The 12,262-nt window shown below is 37.3% G+C and overlaps 2 protein-coding genes across 4 annotated transcripts; one reads left to right on the top strand and one right to left on the bottom strand.

The window, feature by feature from the left end:
- Window positions 1–33: 33 nt before the first annotated feature.
- LOC578252 (aqualysin-1) lies at window positions 34–8,931 on the top strand. 3 transcript variants are annotated; one of them, XM_011667550.2, is made up of 9 exons: window positions 34–223; window positions 1,468–1,600; window positions 2,955–3,098; window positions 3,872–3,995; window positions 4,472–4,581; window positions 5,035–5,182; window positions 5,915–6,099; window positions 6,803–6,974; window positions 8,258–8,931. In XM_011667550.2, exons 2-9 carry the CDS (start codon window positions 1,469–1,471, stop codon window positions 8,401–8,403), a joined length of 1,161 nt encoding a protein of 386 aa, XP_011665852.2. In that variant the 5' UTR covers window positions 34–223; window position 1,468; the 3' UTR covers window positions 8,404–8,931. The 3 variants fall into 3 exon arrangements, with proteins under 3 accessions (XP_011665852.2, XP_011665851.2, XP_783529.4); XM_011667549.2 differs by lacking the exon at window positions 5,035–5,182 and adding an exon at window positions 5,478–5,625; XM_778436.5 differs by lacking the exon at window positions 5,035–5,182 and adding an exon at window positions 5,252–5,399 and having other exon boundaries at window positions 41–223; window positions 8,258–8,537.
- Window positions 8,932–9,391: 460 nt separating this feature from the next.
- LOC578323 (neuropeptides B/W receptor type 1-like) lies at window positions 9,392–11,159 on the bottom strand. The gene is made up of 2 exons (XM_778497.2): window positions 11,018–11,159; window positions 9,392–10,404 (listed from the first exon to the last, which is right to left on the bottom strand). The coding sequence occupies exons 1-2, from the start codon at window positions 11,157–11,159 to the stop codon at window positions 9,392–9,394; spliced, it is 1,155 nt and encodes a 384-aa protein (XP_783590.2).
- Window positions 11,160–12,262: the final 1,103 nt, after the last annotated feature.

The following is a 12,262-nucleotide window of genomic DNA, read 5'->3' on the forward strand; positions in this document are numbered from 1 at the left end:
TTGATAAATCTTTCTACTAATCGCTTTATTAGGGCAAAGATGTGAAGTCGGTAGTTTGAATCTGTTCATAATATAATTATATGCTTGAAACAGTGTTAGGATTAATCGTGGATACATTATTAGTCCGAAATTGAAAGCAGCCTGCGCACGTTCGGGATACGACTGCTGAGCCTACGAATGAAAACGACATTTGCTGGTGTAATAATTGTTCTTCTTAAATAACGTAAGTATTACTCTATTTAATACCAAGGCACATTTGGATAATGAACTTGTGAAGGCAATTTAGTAATTGGACATTACGGCCAAGAGGATATTTTGTAAATGTTTTTTTCTGTATTTATGATTCACAGAAATGTGATTGTACAGCATTACAGGAATAGCAATCCTTGTTGATAAAATGTCGGATGATTAAATAAACGTTCGGTACGATATTAATGTGTTATGTACTAATTTTTATCTCCAAAATTGAGGTAAAAACAACGTTCGGTTGACCTACTTTGAATTGGTATACTCCAATAATTGATGGGGTTATTTTAACTCCATTATATAGAGGTTTTTCATTTTGATTTAATGTGTTCCGTCAAGGGATTGTATAAGGTTTTGAGAAAAGCTTTGAGATTTTCTTGTTAAATGTGTTAAATTTGTTAAATTTGATTTTGTCAGTGCATATAACGTATATGAATGAGTACATTATCTACAAATCAAGACGATATGCTCGTATGCGGAGATTTGGAACGGGGCAATTATACCTAGACTACATTTGTTAAATTATATTCAATTCGTTTGAATAAGTCCATTATAATAATATATCATGACTAAATTGGAATAATGTGTCTTAAGAACCTTTTTTAAGTGGCCCCTGACGGTATGCATTGATTAGAGCAAATTCTATTTATTTTGCAGTAAATGGGCGATTATCAAAGACGAACTTTGAACATTTGCTTCAAATCAAACACCTCCATTGGTCTTATCATGCTGGTGTCCGCATTGTTCTCTTATCCCTAAATAAACAATAACTCAATCAGAAATACGAGTTGTTTAGCCTTTTCCACAACTTCGCTTATAAAAGAATATCAAATCACCACGAAAGAATTTTAGGGGGGAAACGACAATTATATTGGTGAAATTAAACAATTATTAACATTGCAGCAAGAGAAATATTGGAAAATAGAAATATCATACAAAATTCTAACTCTGTAAGTCGCCTTAAATCACCTGATTCGTAAATTCGTTATAACATATGTATATAAATATATATATATATCTTAGCATGAATCACATTTGTTTTAATCAACATTTTAAAAGATTAATTTTAGCTTTAACCTACATCAGTATAAAACTTAACTCTTAATAGTAAACACACATAGATGTATCAATCTCGGAAGTAACCAATCAAAATAATGTTAGGCAGGGGAAGCAAGCTCTATCCACGGCATAATACATTATTCTCTTTGATTTTTTTTAAAGGATGACGTCAGCGATGCGGGGTATAATCTTCATCCTCGCAATCTCTATCTTGGTGTCTGGTGTGGTCGCTCGTCGAGCTTCTTTATTTAGAACAAAGGACGCCATCAAGGGACAGTATATTGTGGTCCTAAAGGTAACTACGGATAAAACCAGATTATGTGCAATGAGTCAATAAAACAAGGAACAGAAATTATTTTGCTGCCTACTGGAAAGTAACATTCTGACAATTGAAAGGAGTATTATTTTTTATTCTGACAAGAATATGTTATGGTGCAAGTCAATGTACAATAATGTCATAATTAACAGTAAATGATCGAAATTGTGTAAGTCAAGGCTTAGTTATGTTCTATGTTCGTGTATTTGCTTGCAGTTATATCAGGGACTTTTAGATTTACACGACGAGAACGTGGACCGCCACGTGTGACATCCTTTTAAGGTAATGTGACGTCCTTTCAAGGCACTGCCGGGCACGGCCCAGTGCCTTAACACAATGTAACACGCGGCAGTCCACGCTCTCGTCGTGTAAATCTAAAAGTCCCTAGTGTGATGATTAAAACTACATGGCAGTAGGAAGGGAAACACTGTGTGTGGTGGAAAAAAATTCCTATGCGAGATGTGATATTCATGGTACAAATGACCTCCAACAAAATTATAACATCGTAAACATTTTGGGGGACCTCCGACAGCCTCTATCTGATCAATATATTTGAACATAAGAGAATAATGAATATTACAACAAATGATTATACTTGTATCATAGAATATATACATATATACAAATATGAATATATAATACCACCAGAAATAAATGTAGAGAATAGAATTACAATTAGATTTTGAATTATATTATCATCAGCATTCTCTGAACAATGTTATTGGAGATAATAGAAAAATGAATATCGTAACATTCAGAGAAAAGACCTTGACAATGAAAAAGTTAATTAAAGGTAATACAAAGTTTAGGGGAAATTTTGAAAATTGGGTGGATAGTGAATTTTTACAATTTTGATATATTTGGATGCCCCTGTAGATTTATTATAAGCACTAGAAAATTAAGCCCCTAAAAAAGTTCTGCTGTCGAGGAAAATTGAATATAAAAATTTACCGGTGCTCCCGGTAAATTTGGATAAATTTCAAATAGCGCCTACGGCCGCACAATGGTAGCTACGACCTTGAAAATCTCAGAGTATGTAGTTGTGATATATTATTTCCAAACGGGAGTAGCTAATCGGTCGATTTTAGTCAATAAACATTGTTTAATAGCTTAATTAATATCTTGACCTTGAGAGGGAGCTATACGACATAAAGAGTTTAATATTCATAATTTCATAACTTTAGACTCGATTGCAACCGCGATAACGATCACTGGATATTGTAGGATCGCATACGCTTCCAATTGGTTCATTTGAACCAAATTCATGACCCCTTACCAAAACTTTGTTTTACCTTTAAACACAATACATGTACATTCTTTCTTCACTTGGTAGAAAAATGCAGTGATTCCCAGCGTTTTGCAGTCTCTTCGTGAAGAATCCCAGCTGAAGAGAGTACCTTTCAGCAACCCCCTGAAAGAATACAACAGAGTACTCAACGGATTTGCAATCTCTTTATCCAAAGAGACATTGGCAGCGGTAAGTTTTCTTCCCTCATGGATTTAAATTTTAATTGTCCTTTCTGTTTCAGATTTTTTTTTAACGCTCTGAACCCTTCTGAAAACCAGCGATAGTACGTTGTTGTTGCTGAGCGGGGCTTTCCATCTGTATGTATTATTATGTATATATTTTGCTTCGTATGTTTCATGTTGGGTTATACGGAAATTTAATACTACTGCTACTATTACTAAGCTACATAATATCCGTGCTCTAGTTTTTAATATTGTCAGTTGTTTCAGATATGTGATTAATTTCACTAGATATCAAAAGGTAAAGAATTGAATTACTGAATGCATTCTAATTACAACGCTTCTTCGGATGAGCTTTCCTACATGTATGCCGATACGCCAGATTATGAATCATGAGCTTCTTTTATTTTTTTATTTTTAAATATTCGAAGGTTGTTCTTAGTCGTTGGAAATGTTTTTTCCGATAGATAGGTACATTTCTCAAATGTCATAGTTTTCACATCAATCAGTGAGAGAGTAATGTATTCTTTCAAGTGTGCTTTAAATGTTCGGAATAAGATATGCCTTAATATAAACAAACCTTCTTTTTTTTATTTTCCCCCCCCCCCATTCTCTCTCTCTCTCTCTACCTTTCTCTGTCCCTCTATCTCTCTCTATCTCTCTCTCTCTCTCTCTTTCTGTCTCTGTGTGTCTTTCTCTCTATATTTCTTTGTCAAACACATACTCTTGCACACCCACACATACCGCACACCAAACTACATACACACACGCACACGCAAACAGGTGCGAGCCCACCCATCTGTGAGGTACGTAGAGGAAGATGGCGTAGCATACGCTTCAGAGATCTGGGGTCTTGACAGGATCAACCAAAGGGATCTTCCTTTTGATGATAGCTATACTCCTGCCGGTAAGTTATTTCATAAGTGCTTCGAAATTATTGACAGTTTATTCAACCCTGATAGCAAGTTACTAATATGACGACAACATTCGAGATCCAGTCCTATATAATCCATGTAATCACTATCATGAGTCATGAATATTATCAGAAACATGCATGTTAAATGACGTTAAATTGAGGCCCCGTGTAGAGGAGAGTGACCACCTTTGCACGTTAAGAACCTACTGCACTATCCATATAAGAGTAGGGGGAAACCCCGGTGTAGTGGTCCTCCTACAATTATACCGTGGGTTACCGTGATTCAGATGGCTTTTCGCCTCCCGAACAGAGATGACGCCAAATACTTAACAATAATAATGTGAAAACGGCTCAGACACAACTCCAGGTAGCGATTTATGGTTTGATTTACATCGCATATTCACTTGTGAGTTGGTTATGATAAAGAGTTACATCGACTAATCTTCAACCTGATCAATCTTTCCTAGGTAATGGGAGTGGTGTGAATGTATACGTCCTTGATACGGGGATCAGAACCACTCATGAGGACTTCGAGGGCAGGGCGGAATTCAGCTATGACGCCATGAACTACGCTATTGTAAGTTAATAGAACTCCTGTATGCAATGCTAAATCCACACTTGTGGGGAAAAGAATATGCATAAATACGACCCAGTTTACGTTTTTCCTAACCCAGAAATCTACACATTGAACCACAGGCCAGAGAACGATTATGTCCTGATAGCTACCCCCTGGAATAACTTTTAATGGAAATTGTCCTGGCTATTATTTTACAATTCAGCTGTATCCAGGAACGAAATTTATTTCAAGATTCTTGTTTCTTTTATGGCCCTCTAATAACTGACCAAAAATCTCTTTTAATTATTTTGTCACCGTCAACAGTATTTACTCATTCGACCAATGGTTTTCAGGATGATGCGTTAATTATGATATTTGTTTAAGGAATTAATTTTCCCAATGGCCGGAATAGCCGACAGTATGACCCCACCAGGTAGCTTTCGATATGTTTACACTTATCTGCCTAATCACTAGGGTAATGATGGTGATTGTCAAGGGCACGGGACTCACTGTGCAGGTACGATCGCTGGTAAAAGATACGGTGTCGCCAAGGGTGCTAGAGTGTATGCCGTCCGAGTTCTTGGGTGTTACGGGTCAGGGTCAACATCATCTGTGATCGATGGTGAGTTTAAGAGGGTCGTTACTACCCAGTGATAGTAAAACAAAATTTTCACCTTTTCCGAACTGACAGGGTAACGATGGTGACTGTCAAGGCCATGGGACCCATTGTGCCGGCACAATTGCAGGAAAGCGTTACGGTGTGGCCAAAGCCGCTAAAGTCTACGCTGTACGAGTCCTTGGTTGTTACGGGTCTGGGTCATGGTCAGCAGTCATTGACGGTAAGTGCTAGGGTCAAGATATACCAAAAGAAAGAATCCGCCTTTCTTTAAACCGTTGGAAATGTTCTTAATTGACAGGGGAATGACGGTGACTGTCAGGGACATGGGACGCATTGTGCCGGCACAATCGCAGGCAAGCGATACGGTGTTGCCAAGGCCGCTAGAGTGTACGCTGTCCGAGTGCTTGGCTGTTATGGATACGGTTCTTGGTCTGCCATCATTGATGGTCAGTACATATTCATTGACAAAATTTGTTTAAAGGATTTTTAAATTGCCCAATAATAATTAGGCCTAAGTTCAGAGGTAGCACTGTGCGGCTTCTATTCCCGAATTGTTCTCATATGTGAGATTTTTGATGAGAATTAATTTCCTACAGGCCGATATTTGCCTCTACAAGTTAATAATTAACCTCTCCTTAAGGTTTTCATAGACTCATAATTATTTTACTCGCTCTATCTTTCCCTCTATCTAATTGTCCACCTATCCTTTCCTTTCTATCACAATATAACTCGCAGGCATGGACTGGGTAGCTAGTAATGGTGCACGTCCAGCCGTTGCGAGCATGTCTCTTGGTGGAGGAGGTCTACGTGCTGTAGACGAGTCACTAGGAAACCTACACAGGGCAGGCGTAACAGTGGTGGTAGCGGCTGGTAACAGCGACCTCGACGCATGCACCTCTTCTCCTGCCAGAGCTCCTGAGGTATCGATATAATTTCTCTCTCACATTATTTATTTTATTCATTTATTTAATAGTCTTTTTGTTAGTTGAGTGGCTCTAGTTAAATACTGTTTTCCGTGGAGGCCCTACAACATGAATACAAAATGTACAAACATGTTGATGTAAACGATACAAATCGAAGAAAAATGAATTTAGTCACATCATTTTCGAACGAAGGAAAAGAAGAAAAAAAACACAATGGACCAGTTCAATGATTAAGATTATCATAACGCCAAAACAAAAGAGTACATGACGAATTTGATCTCCTCCTTATTTGCCAACATCTCATCCTTTCTAATAATGTCACAACCGCTACCAATCACTTACGATTGCCTATTGTTTAGAATACCATTATACAGGAGTTTGTGTTTTATTTCTGGCACATGTATTTAAAACACAGGAAAAATGAATGAATGTTAATTGTTTGAGTAATGATACCCTAAAGTATGTTTGCTGCGGTAGCATGAGTGGGGGACTTGTGACATAAACGGTACCAAGTACACAGTCAAAACATTCCCCAAAACGGGATTGCTGAATTGGCACATTTCCCTCCAAAGATCATCTACGTGTATGTAACTCTAATCTTCTTCATTAAGGTCTCCAGTTCACGATTATTCATCGATAATTGTCTAAGATTCTTATCTCATGCTTGCTCTTTGTCTAAATAAATTCTCAATTCTAATAGGCCATTACAGTTGGCGCGATCCAAGATGATGATGCCAGGGTCTACTTTTCAAATTGGGGCGCATGCGTAGATATCTTCGCTCCCGGACGTGGTATTCTGAGCGCTGACTACCGATCCGATGATAGTTACCGATCCCTGAGTGGTACCAGTATGGCTTGTCCTCACGTAGCAGGTACGTCGTAGAGTTAAGCCTTATAAAAATAATTAGCGTGTCATAATTAATTTTTAACCTCCTCATCAGACACCCCCCCCCCCCCGAAAACAAATTGACATAGCATTGTAAGAGTTGTATTAAGCATTCTCACTTTTCACTCAAAGAAAACTATAGATTTCGCGGTACAAATTTACGTGATTGGATACGTGGGATGGATCCGGGTTTGTTAAAACAAAGAACTTCATTTTTCTCTATTGACTAATCTGATAAATAATAAATGTAAGTGTTTTTATTTTTTATAGAAGTGTATGTAGATAATTTATTACATGTGACGTAAAACGGAATTTGGGACGACCGCACTCATATATTATTCGCACACTAAAAGCATACATAATTAAAGCATCACTAATATTGCGCTTAGCGTCCCCCTGCCTTATAGAAAAATGCCGAGCTTTTAGAATACCAATTTGCTGATGTAACGTTAATTGAGCCGAGTTTCAAGTGAGCTATTGATAAAATAGATATAGGTCAGATATTGAAGACACGTTTTACAAGCCATTTTCCTTGTACAATGAAGTAGATGCACACTATATAAAGTGCTCCGTACCGCCGAACCTGAAAGACAGGAATCAAAATATCTCTTTTCTAATGGTTTTGAAAACACTCTAACTAATGGCATTTATTGAAGAAAACACGGAGGCGTCAAGGGCATCGTTTGTACACAGTACGAATCTAATTAGTATGGAATTTGACCTATCATTGCCCTCATTATGGAATATACAATTTACATAAATTGAGTGCATGGGTTTGAGGATGTTAAAATAAGTACTGAAAAAACGTATTCCGATAACCAAAATTGACCTACATATTAATCGATTGGTATCCGGTTCTCAAACTGCAATTTATTAGAGAAACTAATTTACCCAAGGGCCAAACTTAGCTATCATAATATCTCATCATGACATTCCTGACATGAATACATAAACTCGTTAATCAAGGATATACATACCAGGAGTTATTTTTTACTATGAAATAACCATGACACTGTGAAATATAATTGTGCTATAAAATCCATTGCAGTGCAGACAGATTCTGTTACAAATGCTCAATTTTCACCTCATCCATACTTGTGGCGGATTCAGGAATCTCTTGTGGGATTGGGGACGCAAGTCTATGGAATCTTTGACATTGGCCAAATGGTTCATAGGGCAGACAAGCCATTCACCTACCCCACACCTTCCCCGATCTACTACCGGTATCGATGCATATTAATGTCATGTTTGCTATGTCTCTTTTGGCAGGTGTTGCCGCGATCCATGTTGGTTTGAATCCCAACCTATCACCTGATAGCGTTCGTGACGTCATCCTAGAATCAGCTAGCAGAGACAAAGTCACTGAGCTACACGACTCGGAGAATCTCCTTCTATACGTTCCTAACGAATCCTAATGTTACTTAACAACGACCACAAATCTGCACAATACTTCATTTAGCATCCCATAATATCTATCATTAATCATAATAGATGATATATTACAATTCCAAATAGTCATACAGAAAAACTACTAATGTACAACATTTTTTTAAAAATTAATTTCAGTTGGTATAACTACAATATTTACCTAATGCTTTTCACAAGTATGTACTGATGTGAATTATTACAAATCAGAATACAAGACAAATACTGCCCGAAAAAGGAATGCCCTTTTTATAATGTAAAGTGGGTTGTGGTATTACAATTTCAATCATATTTTATATTTGCCGCAGAATTAATATGTGTCAATTGTTTGCTACTTTTATATCGTAAATTGAGATAATCAGGTAACGTAACATGCTAAAGGAGATTAAAAATAAAGAGCTTTATTATCATCAAATCAGATGACTGACGATTAATTGTGTTTATAGAGATTTCGATTGTGAAATTGTCATTTTACGATATGGCAGTAAAAGTTTGTTTAATAAATTACATTCAAATTAATTATGTTTGTGTATGTTTCTTTAATGCAGAAAATATTTGTTCAATATGTTTGCTTCGTTTAATACGAAACCTTCTTTCTCATAAGCCTTCATTCCGATTGCCGTCAGCGTTGTTAAAAAGAGGAATATTTAATATTTGTTATTTACAAACGACTGTCAGGATCTCTGTACTCATTTACTACTCCCAATCAAATCCATCATCTTGAAAATTCCATTCGAAATTTCAATTGGTACTATTGGCTCAACAGCCATCCACTGTGTTAGGCTACCGCAATCTACAGACCTGCGCTTTAGAAGTCTTCAAAAGCTTTGATGTTATCCGAATGATACATAATGGGCTGTAGTAAGTAAACAAAAAAATTGCTTACATCCTCCTGCTGCGCTGGTATGTAATGTAAATCGGGTTGCAGAGCTTTTTGTCTCATCTAGTCAATGAAGAATTATTGCTCATCTGAGAATCTTAGCCCGACCGAGGAAATAAGTGTCTTAGTATTTTCGTAGGTTGCGGAATCTCGGCCCACCTGCAGCTCAGCATGGGTCTCAAGACCTCCTTGAACTGGTCATGTTTTAGGCAGTATATCACGGGGTTGATACAGGCGTTGCAGTACACCAGGACAGAGATGTAGATGTTGATGAGGCTTCCCCCGGGTATGGCAACACTCACGGCGAACGGAAAAAAACACACCAAGAAAATGAAGAACACCACAAACAAGTTCTTGGTTACCTTCATCTCCCGTTTCCTGAATCGCGCCGCCATCCGAAGCTCTGCCTCGCTTTGATGATGCCCGTTTTCCACCAAATATGATAAACTTCGAACGGGAGAATGTGAGACGTTCGCACTCTCTGTCGTTGATTCTTTCTCCATGCTTGTGGTCGATTCCATGACATAAACGGTAACATCCCTATGGTTTATCCTCTTCAAAAACTTCTGGCTATTTTTGCGAACGAATAAGAATATAGCAGTGTAGAAGAAAATCGCAATTGTTACGAAGACAAAGGTACCACAGCCTTTTATCATGCTGTCATATATGACGAGAAGGTTATCATCCACGGTAGAACACTGCTTGTAGACGACGCTATAACCTAAGGTTCCTAGTCCAAGACTTGGTGGAAGCAACATAGAAACCAACGAACATGTCCAAACGACCGCTACCATTGCCGCGATGTTTCTAGGAGTATAAAGTCCTCGATGACCTCTGATACTGCGGGTTATGACGTACCAGCGCATAAAGGCGATTAGCGTTAGCGTCATCAGACTGTTGCAGTTCCCTACGAAGTTGACGGCGCTGGTAAGGACGCAGAGCTGTCTGGGAACTACCATCAGGATCTGGTCTGATGTCAAGAGAACTACAACTTGGATGAGGATGGTCCAACAAGTGAAGAAGTCTGAGACGCTAAGATTAACCACCAGGATGTTGGTAGGTGTGTGAAGCTTCCTTGAAAGTAGGACAGCCAAGATGACAAATGCATTTCCTGTATCAAAGGTCAAGCAGAATAATCAACACTGTTTATATTTGAAAAAATAGCCAAAAAGAAGAGAGATCGTATTTTGATGGTGAAGGGCTTGACTGAACATTAAATACGTCTTTTACGAATGTAGAGGCAATTTTCCAGTCAACAATTAACTGAAATGTAAATGCAAAGTTAAGCCTGTATACCGTACCAAACCGCCGAGGCAAATGTGTAATAATAATAATTATAACGAATAGTTACAAATACTTATAGTAAAGAAAAAAATAATATCATTTATAATAACAATTTAAATAGCAAATTTAATAATAATAATACTACTAGAAATAACAATAATAATAATGATGATGATGATGATGATGTCGAGTGATTAAAGTAGTCTTTGTAGTTGATTTCCACTCCAAAACGAAGTGATCCCTAATACAAAAAAGTGGATTTTCTCCTCATTTATATACATTTAGAGAGTACCTTATTGATAATGAGGGCGCTGTCTAAACAAGACCTAATTTTTAAATTATCTGATTACTTCCCTATACAGACAATATCAGCCTTGAGCTGCATGTCATGTTGCTTTTGGATAAACTAAATCAATTCAATTATGACTTAAAGAACATACCTGGGATACCCATTGTGGCGATGAGACAGTATACCACAGAAACAGCTATTCTCTGTTTGAAGCCGAAGACGTAATCTTCCCCAGTCATGCCAGGAGTCCCCGCTTGATCACCCGTGTACCATTCTGTGGTGTTCGCCACCATGATTTCACTAAACATCCACGTTCATTTAATTGATAACTTGACAGGCTTAAACAGAGGCGAACGAATTTATGGTCTATTAGCTTTTCGATATTGTAGTAGGCCTATAATCAGATTGAAATAATGAACACAATTGCGCTCGACGCTATTTAAATGATGTTAAACTGACACTGGTCACTGGTTAGTCTATTAGCCTGCTTATATACAACTTAAGTCGGCATATGCGAACCATGAACTCAAAAGCATTGTCGACCAATATTAAGTGAATTCGACGTAATGAGTTAATGGCCCAAATCCCAAAAATCAAGTAGGAAAATCTATTTTGGGACTGCAAAGTGGACGCCTCGGACAATCGGTCAGAAAGTATATTCACGTATTGAACGATTCGTTCCATAATGGCAATTAGCTGACCTTATATACATGTAAATAAATAATATCATTTCAAGGATATTTAGGCCGTGTCCACTTGTCAGCTTTTATGTTTTACTGCTTCAAATAGCCTCATTAAATCAGATTGCATTGATTATTATATGCAGTGTGAAATATCACGAGTTTCCCTTGTAACTCGTACTTGGTTTTGCATAGTCCAGAATTATGCTGGTATCAAGTAAGCAGGGAGAAAAAAAAGTGTTGGTGTGGTGGAGATCAAAATTAAATAGGCCAGATTCTTGACTAGGTTTTGCACCTCGTTTGGACAGTGAGTTCCAATCTGTTCGCTGCCTGTTCCATACGATGAAAGATATATCGATGTGCTAAGAGACGTAATTGGCAATAATGATGAAATAATGATGAAAGAAAATAACTTTGATTTTTTTTTTTTTTTTTTTTTTTTTTTTTTTTTTTTTTTTTTTTTTAGTTACTAAAGGAAAGTAAGAAATTGACCTGTCATCACCGCATCAGATTAAAAAAAACTACAATAATGCCAGACGATGTCTCCGTTCAGTATAGCCGGGTTTCACATTTCTGACTCGTGTTGCGACCTCACCTCAGAACTTTATTGATTAATTTGGAGAATCGTTGAGATTGATAAATAAATAAACTACATCAAGAAAAAACATACTCTCATAATCAATTCATGAAAAAAGGTAATGAAAAAAACTATAATA

Source organism: Strongylocentrotus purpuratus, unplaced genomic scaffold (genome assembly GCF_000002235.5).
Source record: "Strongylocentrotus purpuratus isolate Spur 01 unplaced genomic scaffold, Spur_5.0 spur5_scaffold_15, whole genome shotgun sequence".
NCBI lineage: Eukaryota > Metazoa > Echinodermata > Echinoidea > Camarodonta > Strongylocentrotidae > Strongylocentrotus > Strongylocentrotus purpuratus.

Bases quoted from the DNA above. Each gene is read 5' to 3' on its own strand.
- LOC578252 (XM_011667550.2), top strand. From the start codon at position 1,469: ATGACGTCAGCGATGCGGGGTATAATCTTCATCCTCGCAATCTCTATC. The intron at 3,996-4,471 runs GTAAGTTATTTC...AATCTTTCCTAG, and splicing joins TGATAGCTATACTCCTGCCG to GTAATGGGAGTGGTGTGAAT. The intron at 6,100-6,802 runs GTATCGATATAA...CAATTCTAATAG, and splicing joins CTCCTGCCAGAGCTCCTGAG to GCCATTACAGTTGGCGCGAT.
- LOC578323 (XM_778497.2), bottom strand. From the start codon at position 11,159: ATGGTGGCGAACACCACAGAATGGTACACGGGTGATCAAGCGGGGACT. The intron at 10,405-11,017 runs GTATGTTCTTTA...CCTTTGATACAG, and splicing joins CGCCACAATGGGTATCCCAG to GAAATGCATTTGTCATCTTG.